The sequence below is a fragment of the Carcharhinus amblyrhynchos genome, chromosome 10 (genome assembly GCF_965287045.1).
Source record: "Carcharhinus amblyrhynchos chromosome 10, sCarAmb.v2.hapA, whole genome shotgun sequence".
NCBI classification, from domain to species: Eukaryota; Metazoa; Chordata; class Chondrichthyes; order Carcharhiniformes; family Carcharhinidae; genus Carcharhinus; species Carcharhinus amblyrhynchos.
Genome location: NC_137333.1, coordinates 1727567 through 1745417, shown reverse-complemented (window position 1 = coordinate 1745417; position 17851 = coordinate 1727567). Strand labels below are relative to the sequence as shown.

Here is a 17851-nt window from a genome sequence, read left to right as displayed (position 1 = left end):
GGTGCTATAATAATCAGTGGGTTGGTCTTTCCAATGGAAACTTTCCAGAACCTGGAAATGATAGAAAAGATTGCAGGTGAAACCACTGATTTCCTTTCAGTGTTTGAGGATTTGGGACCATGCTGTTCTGGCTGGCTAATGACAGTGGTAGTCTTGACATCTTCTGCTGTCTGGGCGAATCTAGGACTATGTAGGCATTTCTGCTTCCTAACTTCCACCCTGTGTTATAAACCTTTGCTACTGTTATCTGAATGAGCATCAAGTCTTATACCCTCATTACCTCTGTGCTGGCTGAGCTACTCTGGCTCCCGGTCAGACAAGCTTAAATATCATGCTTTTGTGGCCTCACACCGCCCCATCTCTGTAATCACCTGCAGTTCTACAAGTCTTTGAGAGTTCCATAGTACTTTAATTCTGGTCTCTTATAAATCCCCAATTTTCAGCACTCCATTCTTGGTAACCGTTTCTTAAATTGCCTGGGCCCTCAGCTCTGGAATTTCCCCCCTTAATCTCTTCCCCTGTCTCTTCTCCTTTAAGATTATCTTTAACACCTACCTCTTTAACCAAGTTTTTGTTACTTGTACCAATATCACAACCCGTATGTGGCTCAGTATTAAAAACGCTTTGATTGAAAACACTCTTGGGTCTTGAGATATTATGCTATGTTAGAGGTGTCATATCAATGCAAATTGTTATTGATATGGGCTGCAGAATTCTGGATGAGCTCATGTTTATTGAGAGTTGTAGGTGGGAGATTGTGTAAAATGTTATTTAAAATGTAAACTTATCATTTTGGACCTTGTCTTTTCACCTTCTGTCAGTGCACACTTGGGAGGCACCAAAGAGCACCTCAGTTTTGTCAATGCTTTGGTCATTGAAGATGTGCAGTAGATTGAACATGACTTTCTCAATTCCCTCCAACTCAATGCCCAACCAACAAATTTCTACCTCAGCTGTTGGCAGCTGTGTGATGCTTGCTATGTAACAGCAGGAAGAAGGTGGATGAATGAGCAAGTTTATATAAATTCACTAATATTGTCAGTGTCAGCATAATTTCCTGATTTTGTTATCTATCTTAAATATCTTCAGCCAATCAACACCCTTCACATGTAATATGAATTGTTACCCCCTTTGAAATTCCTGCATCTGTTCTGTTGAGTGCAAGATGAAAAGCTTTGGCAGCATGTATCTGTTTTCAGAAATACTTAAGAAACAAGAGTGAATGTTTCAGGCTAGTGACCTTTGATGAGAGCACAGATGCTCTCCAATCTGCCAAGTGTTGTCCAGTATTTGTTGTTTTTATGTCAGAGTTCCAGCATCTGCAGCATTTTGCTTTTGGCATTATTTCATGTTGGGTCAAGTTTAAATAGATAGTGAGAAGTTCATATGAAAAAGAATAATCTAAGGTTTGGACTAAGGACTATTGTCTACATGACAGGCCACCTTTTTCATGTCACTGAGCATGATTCCAAATAGCTGACTCTTTTTTACAATATATGAGAAGAAATTCAGAACTAAAGCCATGTCAAATGAAAACAAAGCTCTTGAGTTCAATTCCAGAGTATTCAGAGGCTGAGCAGAGAGAAACCTTGGTTAGATCACACTTTCGGTATTTTACACTTTCATAATTCTGGTCTCCATGTTATAAGAACCCCACGCACCTCAGGCATTCGTCCACCTTCCATTCTTCCACCCTTTTCCGTAGGGAAAAAGATGCAAAAGTCTGAGTTCACGTACCAACCAATTCAAGAACAGCTTCTTCCCTGTTGCTGTCAGACTTTTGAATAGACTTACCTTACATTAAGTTGATCTTTCTCCACACCCTAGCTATGACTGTAACACTACATTCCGCACTCTCTCCTTTCCTTCTCCCCTATATACTCTGTATGGCATGCTTTGTCTGTATAACGTGCAAGAAACAATACTTTTCACTGTATGCTAATACATGTGACAATAAATCAAATCAAAATGGTATTGAGACTGTGGCGAAGATATTTTAAAAATCACAGTGATAGCAGGAAAAATCAACCAGGTTGGGCAAATCTATGATGCTGCAATTTTCATATCTTAAACTTAATAGTTCCAGAGTCATGTTATTTCTAACTTTATTATTTAGGAATACAAGTTAATCCGTAGTAACTTTATTGTATGCTAACGTATGCAGGCTGAAAATAATTGCTGCATTATTTTATGTAGTACACGACTTTTCTGAATTCCTCAGTACAACATTCATGAGTTTTGCTTATTCTTTATAGGCTTCCTCTCTGCAATAAGTTTAAAAAAAAACTCCAGTGCTACACCACAGAAATAACAAGAGCTAATGTGTTATCCTTCTGGATGAACACTCCAACCCGTTCAATGTGTTCTGTAATTCTGCCAAGTAAAAATTAAGAATGGGACCTTCATTCAGCACTAAGTTTTGCAAACTTTTTAAAAAGATTATTAACCAAAAGTCTAAAGCAACCAGTGATGGTATGCATGATGGAGTTTTGGAACAATATGTTGGTTCTGAGGAGCTTGCACTCACATAAACCTGAAAAATTAAAGCCTTGTATTTTTATATGGTGTAGAAATGTTAATTTAGTGTGAACAACAGTAATGCATGAAATTCTATTTTATAGGTTAATGCAGATGGGGATTTATGACTGAGGCTATATCAACACATCAGATCACCAGCCTGAGAGAGCCAGTGATGTTGTACAACTGTGGTCATAAATACCCAAATGGCTTATTACATGGCAAACCTAAAACGATTTTTGTTTTCAAACCAAAAGCATTTAATTGCTACCTTAAAAAAACTCCCCCAAAATTTGATGTAGCGTTTATATTCCAAATGTTTATTGCAAATCTCTGCTTAAGTAGTTGTTTAAGCGAAAGTTTTATAATTATTTGCTTTTCTCTTCTGTTGAGTGTAGAAAAACGGGGTACTTTGAGTAGGTGACAGATAAATAAGTTACCTGCTTGTAAAGTTATATGTCTTTCTAATAGGTGTAGACAAAAGTACTAGACCAGAATACGAGTTTTAAAAGAATTTGTCTCGGTGGGAGAATGACCTCTGTCTCTGCGTGACATAGTTTCCTTGATGATTTGTGTGTGAGAACAGGGATTCAAAAAGATATTTGCCCTGCTTTTAACTAACGTTCCGTTGTTGTAAGTATGAAGCAAAGGCGTTGGAATTTGAAATAAGGGCATATCACATTTTTAGTTTATAATAGACAAACAAGTGGACTTCAGATATTGTTTTGAATGTTCCAACCTAAATAATCACAATAACTTAAACACATTTTTGAAACAGCTAATGCCGTGAGTTTCTGTTGAGTTGGTTTGTAATTTATTTTAAAATACTTTTGAACGTGAAGAAGTTGGAATTAGGATGAAGATATTTTAAGCAGAGTGACCTGAATGGGTTTGATTTGATGTGAACAGCCAGTACAAGTGAGAAAGTTGAGAATATAATTTAATAGTTCTGGAGTTTGGGATTGCCGGATAGCTGAACAAAAGCTTTTTTTTTGGCTGAAGGATTGAACGTACAAAATACAACTAGTGGTGCGACAGAGAGGAAATGCTGCAGTGTAAGTCTAGAGTTTGTTATCCACAGAGGGAACGACTGTTCAAAGTGCAGAATGATCACAAAATAAATCTTCAGCATTGTTTTGATTGGAACAGATTCATGCTATTTAAAATTCTTTTAATCCTGACCTTCCTTTGCGTCTGATTACACTTGAAGTTTTCATATAGTTTTTACATTTAAATAGTTCTCTTGGTAACACTTCAAGGATTTATTCATTTACCTGTCTGGGGACTTTGGAGAATAAAGATCAATTATTAACAAAATCTAACATTTCATTCAAATCGCTGCCACTTTATCCCATGTGTTTTAAGTGGGCCATCTGTCCAAACATCTCTCCATTTTTTTCTGATCATTTCCTCGACTTATTCATGAACCATGGGAGGGCTGCTTTGTAGTCTCCATGTAGCTGGTCTTGTCAACCTCCACTGAATACTTCTATATGCTTGCATAACATATCTTTCACGCTCTTGCAAATTCTCTGAAATCATTTCAGATGAATGACTGACTTCTCTAGTGTGCGTTCGTATGCAAAAACTGACCTCAGCTCCCACAAAACTGGCCACATTATTCTTGATCATTTTTGTGACTCCCTGCCGTGGAAGTTATGACTAAGGGTTTCTTAATGATCCTTTCACTGCATAGCTAAGCTACTTAAGATCAGAATTTACTTTCAACGTAAGTCTCTCTTTTTTTTTAATTCAAAGGCTGTATTTGATCAACAACATTGTAAGATTAGCGGATGTTATAAAATTGTGTGTCAATTAATGTGCTAGATTTCCTTATCGCAAAGACAACTGTTTAAGTTCCCTTTTCTTTTAAGGGAATTAGATCTTGAGAGATGAGAGTTATTTATAAAGGATCAGTGAACTAAACTTTAATTGATTTATAGTAAGGTCTTATATGGCTCTAGATTATTTTGCTTTAAGTATATCCATATTACGGCAAGGGTCAGTAGGAAAAACGAAATAAATTATTTGTCATCTCTCTCAAGTTGCCTCCATTAGGTGTTAAATAATGGAAATTATATTTACTGTTTAATTTCAATTGCAAGTCACATTTATTACGTTGCTGCCATCTTATAGAAATAGTATTATTATGCTGTGTTTCACAATACAGGAACACACAAAAGAGATTGAACAGTTTAGGCCTATACTCTCTGGAACTTAGAAGAATGAGGGGAGATCAAATTGAGGAATATAAGACAATAAAAAGTACGGATAAAGTAGACATGGAGCGGATACTTCCTCTTGTGGGGCATTCTAGGATGAGAGGTCATAATCTTAGGATAAGAGGCAGCAAATTTGAAACAGAGTTGAAGAGAAACTACTTCTCCCAAAGGATTGTGAATCTGTGGAATTCGCTACTCCAAAGTGCGGTGAATGCTGGGACAGTGAGTGAATTCGAAGGAGGAATTAGACAGATTTTTAATTGGTAGTGCATTGAAGGGTATGGGGAGAAGGCAGGAAAATGGGAATGAGGAGCATATCAGCCATGATCGAATGGGGGAGTGGACTCGATGGGCTGAATTGCCTAATTCTGCTCCTATATCGTATAAACTTATGAATTTATGAAACAGACCGTTCAGGCCAGCAGGTCAATGTCAGTGTTTGAATTCCATGTGAACCTTCTCCGTTCCAACTTCTCACTCTAACGACACAACCTTCTCTTCCTTTCTTTCCCTTGTTGCCTTTTGGATGAGACGTTAAACTGAGGCCCTCATCAGACAGATGCAAAAGTTCCCATTCTGAGGAAAGGAGAAGGAGTTATCCCTCTTTTCCTAATCAGTATCTACCTCTCAACCAATGCCACTTACAGATTATCTGGTCATTATTGAATTCCTGTTTGTGAGAATTTGCTGTGCACAGATTGCCTGCTGCATTGCAAATGACTACTAGCATTTCATTGGCAAGAGTCGCAATTTGGATGCGCTGTGCTCACGAAAGGTGATATTTAAATACAAAATTAAAGCAAGGTACTGTGGATGCTGGAGACCTGATGTATCAACAGAAAGTGCTGGATTCAACAGTTGTGGCAGCATTAGTGGAAAGAGAAAAGCACAGTTAACAGTTCATGTTGATGATGACTTTTCACTGGAACTCTTTCTTCATTCTAATGAAAGGTCATGATAGAGACAAAACGTTAATTCTGTTTTTCTCTCCACAGATTCTGCCAGACCTGCCGAGTGTTTCCAGCACTTCCTATTTGGATAAACACATGTACTTCCTGTTTTCTCTCTCCATTGCTTTCTCAGTCCCTTGAACTGTCTTTCTTGTTCTGCCTCTCTTCTAATCTCATTCTCTTTGAAAGTTTCTCATTCTCTATTTTCTTCTCCAATTTGCTGTGATGTGTCGGTGAAAGTTGTAATCATTGTGTGGGAAACTGCTGCACTTTGGAACAGCTCCATGCTTTGCACCAGATTTGATGCTTAAATGATTGATGGGCCGAGAAAATCGAATAGCTGAGGGATTGAGCTTCAGATGTCATTGTTCCTGAGCTGGCAACAGTCAAGCAGCAAAGACTGGAGGAAATTAAAAACAAAACATATCTCTCCACTGAGACATGAGCCATGGTCCCCCGATATGAGAGAATATACAGATTAGGAGAAGGAGTAGGCCATTTGGCCCCTTGAGCCTGCTCTGTCATTCAGATCATGGCTGATCTGATTATGACCTCAGCTCCACTTTCCTGCCTACTTTCCTTCCCCGTTCCCCCCCCCACCCCACACTTTCCCTAAGCTCCCTTGTCAATCAAGAAACTATCCAACTTGACCTTAAAAATGTCCATTGATCCAGTCTCTCCAAGGAAGAGAGTTTCACAGACCAATGACCCTCTGAGAGAAAATAAATTTTTTTTCTTAGAATCCCGACAGTGCAGAAGGAGGCTATTCAGCCCATTGAGCCTGCACCAACAACAATCCCACCCAGGCTCTATCCCCGTATCCCCAATTCTTCTCATCTCTGTCCTAAATGGGAGACCCCTTATTTTCAAACCATGTCCATAAGTTCTAGACCATGACACTTAGTTCACTTAGTTAGCCCCTGATTTTACCGGCATGATTTCGGGGTGGGCAAGGCTCGCGGAGCTACATTCTCCGTTGGCCTCGGGTGTGACCTTACAAGCCTTGGGTGGTAGAATTACACCCTAGAATTACCTCCCACGAGGGGAATATATCCTCTCAGCATCCATCTTGTCAATTCCCCTCAGGATTTTATATGTTTCAGTAAGCTCACCTCTCATTCTTCTAAACACTATTGGATATATGTGCAAACTTTTTGTTCGTTCCTCATAAGATAACTCCCTCATCCCAAGAATCAGTCAGGTGAATCTTCTCTGAACTGCTTCTAATGCTATTATGATTATTTTTCAAGTGGAAGGGTCAAAAATGAACACAGTTTTCCAAACATGTATTCATATTGTGCCTTTCAGAATCACAGGATGTCCCAAAGTGTATTGTAGCCAATGAAGTATAGTCACTGGTGTAATGTAGGAAACAGGACAGCCAATTTGCGCACAGCAAGGCGAGGTGATGGCCTCGTGGTATTCCTAAACTATTCATTCAAGAACTCAGCTAATGTTCTGGGGACTCGGTTTCAATCCTGCCACAACAGGTTGTGGAATTTGAATTCAATGAAAAAAAAATTGGAAATCAAGAATCTACTGATGACCGTGAAACCAGTGTTGATTATCAGAAAAACCCATCTGGTTCACTAATGCCCTTTAAGGAAGGAAATCTGCCGTCCTTACCTGGTCTACGTGTGACTCCTGAACTACAGCGATGTGGTTGACTCTGAACTGTCCTCCAAGAACAGGTGGGGATGGATAATAAATGCTGGCCCAGTCAGCGACACACATGTCCCATGGATGAGTGTGCTTCTTGCCTGCTGGTTTGGGCTGTAAACGTCAGTGCTGCCTGAAAACAGAGTTATATGGCCCAATCTCCAGCTCCTGATATTTTTATCTTCATCCTTGCCTTGGCTCATCTGCTGGTGAAACCCTCATGCACATTTGAAGCATCTCTAGATTCCACTATTGCAGTGCGCTGCTGGCCTGTCTCTCAACTTCCACTCTCATTAAACTCAAACTCATGGAAAACTCTGCTGCCTGTGTTCTAACTCTCACCAAGTCCCATTCACCCATCACCCCTGAACTCACTAACCTACACTGACTTGGGATCCAGCCATGTCTCAATTTTAATATTCTCATGCTTCTGTTGAAATGCTCCTCCAGGCCCTTGCCCCTTTCTAACACTGGAACCTCTTCCAGCCTTACAACTCTCATAGTTCTCATGCTGCACCAGTTTTGGTCTTGTATACATTTCTGACCTCCTCTGTACCTTCATTACCAGCTGTACCTTCAGTTATCTAAACCTTTCCACCTCTCACTCTCTCTTCTGCTCTCTTACCAAAGATGATGTCGAGATGCTAGCATTGGACTGGGGTGGGCACAGTAAGAAGTTGCACAACACCAGGTTAAAATCCAACAGGTTTATTTGATAGCACAAGCTTTTGGAGCATAGTTCCTTCATCAGGTGAGATCAGGTGAGTCTCACCTGATGAGGGAGCAGCGCTCCAAAAGTGCCTGCTACAAAATAAACCTGTTGAACCTTAACCTGTTGTTGTGAGACTTCTTACTCTTACCAAAGCTGCACATTGACAATTCTTGCCCGTGCTTTTTGGTCACCAGTATCTTGCCTCCATGTCAATGTTTGTTGATAATGGGCCTGTGAAGTGCCTTGGGAGGATTTTACTACGTTAAAGGCTCTATATAAATGCAACTTGCTATTTTTCGCGGTGTCCTCAAGCAGTTAACGGTTCCTACCAGGTGAGAAGAAAGAACCCACTTTTGAAACTTGTTTTTGTGACATTGACAAAATCGTAAGGAATAATCTCTTTGAACTCGACATTGAATGAGTGTTCTGCATATTACAGATGAATTGTTCGGTGCCTGGAGTTTCTCTTGTTTAAAATTTCAACAAAAAATAGTCACTGCACGGTGGGGTAGAACTTTAACAAGCAGAGTTTACATTCGGACAGTTCATGCATGGGTGGGTCATGTCATTGACCGAAAGGTATTGCTGCGTTGCGATACCAATTTAGTTTGTTTGTATTAGGTGTATTTGTAATCTTGTAATTGAAAAAAAAATGAATTATTAATGCCTTCTCAGCAATCAGTGTAACAAATGATGATTGCAATGTTCAATCTTCTCTGTTACGGTTCTAACCCCTTTTTAATGCACACTTCTTGGGAAGTGTAATATCCAAATGATTCCAGCATTTGAAAATAACCAAGCTTTCAAAGTACAGTCAGATAAAATGGAGCCTCTGGTCATAATCTGAAATAATTTCTAACATATTGACTGCTTGTGCTTTGAGAAGGTGTAAAACATTTATGTAATATTTTTCTTTAATTGTACTGTGTACCGTGTATTGCTGTTAAATTGACATCTCAGTGGGAACATTCCTTCTGCTGATCTCAAGCTAAGGCAGAAGATTGGTGCAAAAATTAATTAAGCTATTAAAATAATAGCTGGTGATAGTGAACCAAATCTTACTGTTACGGACAATTTGAGTTCTCATTAGCTTAATTTGTACATGAATTTGGCGCAAAGATGCCCCCCACCAATGTTTAAAAATATTCCTAGGTCATAATTGAAAATGTATTTTCAGAGATACGATACTAAGGATGGAATTAAGATAGAGATCAATCATAGTCCAATTCAATGGCTCAACAAACTCAAGGGGCTGAATGGCCTCCTCCTGTTCCTATGTTCTAAACTGATTGTTTAGAGTTGTATCACTTTGAAGAAGAATAGTAGATCTAATGTGCATTACTGCTGGCGATTTTCATATAATCCAAAATTATGAATGATTAATGATTCCGCAACTGCACAAGAACACTAGCATCTACCTGCCTTATACAAAGTTTGCAATATATTAAGCACTTGGAGTAAGGTTTCAATTCAATGCTATCAATTGATAAATATTCTATTATGTGGATTATTGTTGCCTTGCTAGTAACAGCAATTGCATTATTAACCCAGTACCCAGTGTATATACTTTTTGCTTTCTAAAATAAATTTGATAAAGATTTTACCCAGAGAGTGGTGACACTGTAGAACTTACTAAAGAGGCAAATAGTATTTGTACATTTGTGGGAAAGGTGGATAAACATATTATGGAGAAAGGAGTGGAAGGTTATGTTTATAAGGTGAGATGAAGAAAGATGCTTGTGTGGAATATAAACATCAGCATGGACCAGTTGCCTGAATGGCCTGTTTCTCTTTACTTGTTATGTATCTTCAAGTTCTACAAAATACCGGTGCTTACCACTATGAAGGATATGATCAGAATAGTTCTTCAGTTGCTGAATATAGCCCAGAATTGTGCTCTCGTTTATTTTTTTGTGGTGCAGAAATGCTCCTGGCTTTCAAAGAGTTGACTGTAAATGACATTAACCGCAGTGATGTGGTTCTGAGATTCGTACTTTGAATTTGATCTCAATGTCGAATATCTCAACAAAACTATAATGGGGATCGTTGCTGGAGTCAAAAGTGAGCACATAATGATACGAATTTTACAAACACATTTCCAGCAATATCACTTATTAACATTTGATTTTTTTTTAAACTGAAGTCTTGTTCTCATGGGGAGAGCATGTTTTGTTTTGTGAGCAAGCTGCTTTCAAGTTTGCAGGTCAGATGATGAAAGAACAATTTCTTTCAATTTGGGCAGAAAATGTTTCAAAACGGTCGCTGGATGATCGTTAATAAAATAAGACTCAAATTCAAGTGACACTTTAATAATTGAGTACCTTTAATATATCCCTGTGATCCGAGTTTATTGAGCACATCTATTTCATCTTTTAGAAATAAAATGTTCTTCGTACTTTGGTCTGCAGGGCTCCTGCTGCTAAACAAGAACAGAAGAGCTGGGAGCTGTCAGTACAGCTGGATGATGGGGTGCATTCGGTTACTGTCTCACGATTAGGGTCATCATACAATGTAAGTTTGAAACAATATCTCTGCCTTTTAAACCGAGCATGAAGTTGCTAACAGTGCATTATTTGTCACCAACCTTCTTCAAGTGTGCTGCAAATTAACGTTGCAGTTTATTGGTCAAAATTAGCTCGATACTTCTTTAGTGTCTTGCAGACAGAAATCCAACAATTCTCACTTAGAGACAGCCACTTTCCCAGACTCTCACTGAAAGCTAAATTCATTATTCTGTAGCTTGTTGAGAGCAGAGAAAAAGCACTTCTGAAGTCACGTATTACTGACCGTGATTTCCCACTTTCAGAGCTTGTGTTGGCAATATTAGTTTAACAGAATATGCAACGCTTATCATTTGACTGTAGTTAAAATGCAACAGTGGTTAGTTTAGGCACAATTTACGTCACTGTGGTTTCATGTTTAAGACTTGGTTGCTCGGTTGATTGACTAGACATAAGTTGAGAAAGCTAATGTTTGGGACCTCTTTTAAGATGAGACTGGCTCACATGGATTTAATTAGTAGGTCATGTTGCCAACATGTCCATGTGCTGCTACAGATTTCTCATTTCAATCACCCATAACTAGAAATACCTCACTTCAAATAGGTCTCTTCAAAGGAGGTTTTAGGGTTCAGAATTTTACTGGTGGTTTGATGTCTGAATCTTTTTTTACTGAGGAAGGTCGTGTGTTTATTCAACTGCTTTTATGGAGAAAACATCTTCCTTGTTTAGTTGTTGAATACCCTCCTGTAATAACATCAGCCATTGGTTCCTTTTCTTCTTCTGTGGAGCAAATCCCAAAGCATTAAAATGTAGGAGTTGTACCATAGCATCTCATTAATCTCGTTACCATAAATAACTATATTTTAATAAAAAGCTATACAGTCTTTTGAAGCCCATTTCCAGAAAGTTCACTCCCCTGCAGTTCAATTGTCAATTTGTTTTATGAATCCAAGATTTTTTGTCATTATTTTTATACTTTGGGACACAGAGGTTGTGAAAGGAAAGGAGTTATAGCAGTGCAAACCTTTCTTTCTTTATATATATAGAACCAAGATTTCTCCCACCCATATTGATTTGATTTGATTTATTATTGTCACATATATGTACTGTATTAACATACAGTGAAAAATATCGTTTCTTGTGCACTATACAAACGAAACATACCGTCTGTAGAGAAAAAAAACGAGTGCAGAATGTAGTGTTACAGTCATAGCTAGGGTGTACAGTAATCTTCTGAGCAAGCCCAGGTATATATACTTTGTTTTTGCAATGAAATACAGTGTGTTTGACAACAGAGAAAATTTGTTCCAGACCATTTATTCAGTAGTTTCTAGAAACACAGATACCCAGTATTATTACATTCTGTGTGACACACAGTGTACTCACCTTGCCAGAGTCTTCAAGTGGTGGTCTCGTCTTTGTGTTCAAACCTCTCCATAGCTCTGCTTTTCACTGATTGTAACTTCACCTGCAATCCTTTGATATCTCTGCCAACTCTCACCTTCTCACCTTTCTGGCCTCCTGCACATCCCTGATATTAATCACTCTACCACTGGTGGCTGTGCCTTCGTAGTTGAGGCCCAAAGCTTTGAAATTCTCCCTTTAAACCTCCCCATGTCTCTCTCTCTCTCTCTCCCCCCTCCTTTAAGATGCTTCTTAAATGCTACCTCTTTAACCAAGCTTTTGTTCACTTGTTCTGTGATCCCTCTACGTGGCTCAGTGTCAAATCTTGTTTAATTTTGGAGGGCTATATGAATGCAAATTGTTGTTGGAAAACTAATTGGTGTCTTTAACCCTTTCTGTAGTGGTAAGATTTTTGCTTTGGGCAGCTGATGCGCTTTGCAGATGCTCTGGGCCAGGTACAAAGTCGAGTCTGGACACTGAAGTGTTTCAGAAAACAATTTTCATTGAAATATCTGCCATTAGGTCTGGCTGTACACCATCGGAAAAACATTGCTGCCACCTAGTGGCTTTCTAAAAGAAACTCAACCCCGCTCAATAAACCAACAGCAGCAACATTTAACAAAGCACTGGCTCGGTCCATTACACATCTGGATATTCACTGGGGCCTCTATATTGAGTAGAGTGGGTCAGCGTTCCCTGGAGTCGAGAAGAGGTCATCTCACTGAAATTTCTAAGACTCTGAGAGAGCTTGACAATATAGACACTGAGAGCCTAGAACTCAGGATCGCGGTCTCAGGAAAAGGGACCAGCTGTTTAAGACTGAGTGGGGGGGGATATTTTAACACTCGAAGGTTGTGAGTCTTCTAGCTCAAATACTGGATGCTCAGACAGAGTGTATATTCAACACTGAGATTTTTGTGCGTGAAGGGAATGAAGCAGAATGGGAATAGGGCGGGAGAGTGGCATTGAGCTCGTAGATTGGCCACAATCTTATTGAGTGGGGAATTAGACTCAAATGGCTGAATGGCCTACCGCTCTGATGAATTTTTAAAATTCATTCATGGGCCAAGGGGTGTCGCTGGCTGGCCAGCATTTATTGCCCTCCCTAGTTTGCCCTTGTTCTAAGGACAGTTGAGAGTCAACCACATTGCTGTGGCCCTGGACTCACATGTTGGCCAGACTGGGTAAGGACGGTAGATTTCCTTCCCTTAAGGACATTAGTGAACCAGATGTGTTTTTCCAACAACTGACAATGGTTTCATGGTCATCAGTAGACTTTAAATTCCAGATATTTTTTATTGAATTCAAATTCCACCATCTGCTGTGGCGAGATTCAAAGCCAGGTCCCCCTAACGTTACCTGACCTCCTGTATTAATAGGCTAGGCCACTAGGCCATCACTTCCCCATGAGACTGATGGAATTGGAGCTGGTATTAGGCTTGTGCCACTCCTCCCCATTCCCCAGTTCCAAATGTGTTAACTGGAGGTGGCATTTGTCCAGTTACTGATGCAATTGCAGCAGGTCTTTGAGAGAGAGGTAATCTTTAAAGACACCTTCAAATGAAAAGATTTGCGTAGGGGATGTTGGCTGGTGAGCTACGCTCATTCCGTCTGTTACTTCATCACAGTGTCAGTGCAATCAGCTGAAGAAACAATTGAGCTTCACTGGCAACATTTTCACATCTTTGGTCATTTGTTTTAACCTGTGGTGCGTCCTAAGAAAAGCCAGATTGCCATTGTTGATGAAAAATGGCACATAAAGAAAATGGACGCTGAGAAATCATCAGAAGGAAAGTCACATGACTGGTCTAGTTTTGATAGCATTTCCTTGTGTAGTTACAATGACTAGTGGGGTGCCCCAGGGGTCGGTGCTGGGGCCTCAGCTATTTACCATTTATATAGATGATCTGGAGGAGGGAACCGAGTGCAGGGTGTCGAAATTTGCTGATGACACCAAGATTGGGGGAAAGGCAAATTGTGCGGAGGGTGTGGAGAGTCTGCAGAAGGATCTAGATAGGCTGGGCGAATGGGCCAGGAAATGGCAAATGGAATTTAATGTTGGCAAGTGTGAGGTGGTCCACTTTGGTAGGAAGAATGGTAGGAAGGACTATTACTTACGTGGCGAAAAACTGCAGCAGGCGACGGTGCAGAGGGACCTCGGGGTCCTTGTGCATGAGTCGCAAAAACCCAGCTTGCAGGTGCAGCAGGTGGTCAGGAAGGCGAATGGGATGCTGGCCTTCATAGCGAGGGGGATTGAATATAAAAGTAGGGAGGTCTTGCTGCAGCTGTATAGGGCATTGGTGAGGCCGCAGCTGGAGTACTGTGTGCAGTTTTGGGCGCCGCACCTGCGCAAGGATATTTTGGCCCTGGAGGGAGTGCAGAGGAGGTTTACTAGACTGATACCGGAGTTGGGGGGATTGAGCTATGAGGAGAGGCTGAATAAACTAGGCTTGTACTCGTTAGAGTTTAGAAGAATGAGGGGAGATCTCATTGAGACGTATAAGATGATGAATGGGATGGATAGGATAGAGGTGGAGAGACTCTTCCCGCTCAAAAAAGACAGTAGGACTAGGGGGCACAGCCTCAAGATAAAGGGGAGGCGGTTTAGAACGGAGTTGAGGAGGAACTTCTTCACTCAAAGGGTGGTGAATCTCTGGAATTCTCTGCCCGTTGAAGTGGTGGAGGCTGCCTCGCTAAATATTTTTAAGAAGCGGGTTGATGGGTTCTTGATAAGAGAGGGGATTAAGGGTTATGGGGAGAGGGCGGGAAAGTGGAACTGAGCCACAACAGATCAGCCATGATCTTATTGAATGGCGGGGCAGGCTCGAGGGGCTAGATGGCCTACTCCTGCTCCTATTTCTTATGTTCTTATGTTCTTAATGCCCCCAGTGCTTCTAGATCTTTAATTTTCCTGTTGACCCTGCTTGAACCAGGAGCTTTAGGGCTCTTCCAGCATAGCCACCCATCCAACAGATGCCAACAGTTTGGAGAAAATAAACTTTATCATTACCCCAGTAAGTTTGTTGTGGCCTGAGATCTTTGCTTGCACATCTGTACTAAAAACTTCACATTTGACAGTTTCCTCCCCCTGAGAGCAGGAAGCTGAAATTCGTCCAGCAGTCAGGCCACTTTCCAGCTTGGGCCTCCTGCCCCACAACCTTCCTAGATCCCTGCACCCCTCCAATTCCAGCCTCCTGTCTATCTGCAGTTTCTTACACTGTGACTTCCTTTGGCTGCCAAGACCTTAAGCTGCGCAATTCCCTCCTTAAATGTCTCTGATCCTCTTTTCCTCCTGCCTCCTTTACGAGGCTCCTTGAAACCTCTTTAACCAAGCATTTGCTCACCTGCCGTAGTATCTCCTTATGTGGCTTGGTGTTTACGTTTGATAATTCTCATCTGAAGCACCAACACCGAGAAGTACATTGTTATCAAGTTTTCTTCCTGTTTCCCGCCCTGACAGATTGGGAGACTGATTGGATGCTGGGTGGGAAAGTTCGCAGTAGGTGGTTGCAGTCAGAGACTGGAGAAAGTCGGGACATGATAGTGTGGAAAGGGCTATTTTGATCCAAGGGTGAGGCCAGATGGGCTTGGGGACGTGAAAGTGGCAGAAGAATTATGTGACGGGCTGGGGGGGAGGATTTCTGTTCCTCTCAGCCCACATGCTGTGCTGGAAAAATACTTGCAAACTGTGGCTGACTGTTCTCGCCTCCCTTTAACGCCCAGAATTCCTGAGCATAAGGAAACCCACTCCAAGCTGTTAAATCTGAATGGCTCCCAAAATCAAAGGAACAAGTGCTTATTTAAATATTATAATCGCAGACTTGCCTGCCCAGAAGGGGTTAACTCAGCAGATCTCACATTTACAGCTGTTAAAGTGGAATTGGATTTCACCTATCTACTGATTTAATTACGCACTTCATTCCCCCCACCACCACTCCCCAGACTTCTGCAACCCCTTCCCACCCTCTTTGATGGTGTTAAATTCCTCCCTTCGACTCAACAGCATAGGAGCAGGCCATTCAGCCCAACAGATCCATGCTGGTGTTTGTTCTCCATACGCGCCTCAGCTCTCAACACATCTTTTCATTCCTTTCTCCCTCAGGTGTTTATCCCTCAGATCCATCCACGCACTTTGCCACAACCACTCCCTGTGGTGGCGAGTTCCATATTCTAACCCCTGTCTGGATAAGGAAGTTCCTCCTGAATTCCCTGCTCAATTTAGCAGTGATTATTCTGTTCTACCTCTAAGAGAACAGTTTACCTCTGCTGTCCCAAGGTATCAAGCTTAACTGGGTACCAGCTAGCCTCTTCCTATGCCTCTGATTCCAGCAGCAATCTTTGTTGCATTTCCCGACCGGTGACAAATTTCTCTTCGAAGACCTGGGACTGGAGTACCTCACACATGGCATGGAGGCAGAGCTGAGCTGTTAGCTTCTAGTCACCCATGTTTTAAAGAGAATATCTGCTACTAATCATTGAGAAAGTCTGCAAAAAAACAAAGTGATTTGTGAGTTACGTTTGAAACAGGGTGAGACTTGATCTGTCCTTCAGTGTTTTAGTAACGTTCCAGACCTGTTGTTCTCGAGATCTTATGAAGATGTTACTTCAGAGGGCCACTGTAATTCAGAATGTGAGAACAGATGAGCTTTACACAAAGATACAAATTATCTTTGGTATTCATGGGATCGTATAGCCCATGACTTTTGAGAGGCATCTTTGCAAACACATGAATAGGATGGGAATCGAGGGATATGGTCTCTGGAAGGGTAAGGGGTTTTAGTTCAGCTGGACAGCATGGTCGGTGCAGGCTTGGAGGGCCGAAGGGCCTGTTCCTGTGCTGTAATTTTCTTTGTTTTTTTGTTCACATTTGGCCAATCATGCCTGTACCAGTGCTTTGAATGATCTCTCCAATTAGACCCACTTGCCCTGCTCTTTCTCCATAGCCCTGCAATTCTTTTTGTTCACAAGTATTTATCCTAAATTTGTGTCCAAATTGTAAATTTGGTTACCGACCCGACTGCCAGAGGAACGCTGAAATCAGTCAGATCTGGATTCATCTAATAAGGCAAATGCTTGCTGTCAAGAATTGCATCTTTGTTCATGGGATATGGATGTCACTGGCTGGGCCAGTATTTATTGTTCATTCCTAATTGCCCTGGAGAAGTTGGTGGTGAGCCGTCTCCTTAAACTGCTGTCAGGAGCGAGTTCCAGGATATTGCCCCATGCATGTCGGGATGGTGTGTGACCTGGAGAGGAACTTGCAGGTGATGGTGTCCTTAATGCATCTGCTGCCCCTTGCCCTTCTAGGCTGTAGTGGTCATCAGTTTGGAAGTTACAGTTGAAGGAGTTCCAGTGAGTATGGCACACACCGCTGCTACCCTGTGTCAGTGATGGAGAGAGTGAATATTTATTGTAGTGGATAGAGTGCCAGTGAAGTGGGCTGCTTTGTCCTGGGTGGTGTTGAGCCCCTTGAGTGTTGGTTGGAGCTACACACATCCAGGCAGTGGGTAGTATGTTCTCGTGAACAAAAATTCCGACTCCGTTTTCCCCCTTTCTCTAAAAGGCATTCCTAAGTACGGTGTTGAAATGATTGCCATAGAATCCGTACAGTGCAGGAGGACGCTATTTGACCCCTCAAGTCTGCACTGGCAACAATTCCACCTAATCCCTATCCCCATAACCCCACATATTTACCCTGCTAACCTCCCAACCTAAGCAACCCAGGACACTAAGGGGCAATTTATCATGGCCAATAACCTGTCTATCTTTGAACTGAGAGAGGAAACTGGAACACCCAGAGGAAACCCATGCAGATATGGGGAGAACATACAAACTCCACACAGACAGTGACCCAAGCTGGGAATCGAATCCAGGTCCCTGGAGCTG

General features: G+C 41.3%; 1 protein-coding gene across 1 annotated transcript in view; it reads left to right on the top strand.

Moving 5' to 3' along the window:
• Window positions 1–17851, top strand: part of pcca (propionyl-CoA carboxylase subunit alpha) — a 337158-nt gene that overhangs the window by 199149 nt on the left and 120158 nt on the right. Inside the window, exon 19 of the mRNA XM_080198059.1 lies at window positions 10469–10571. Within this exon, the coding sequence (XP_080054185.1) occupies window positions 10469–10571 (103 nt within the window). The remainder of the gene's footprint in view (window positions 1–10468; window positions 10572–17851) is intronic.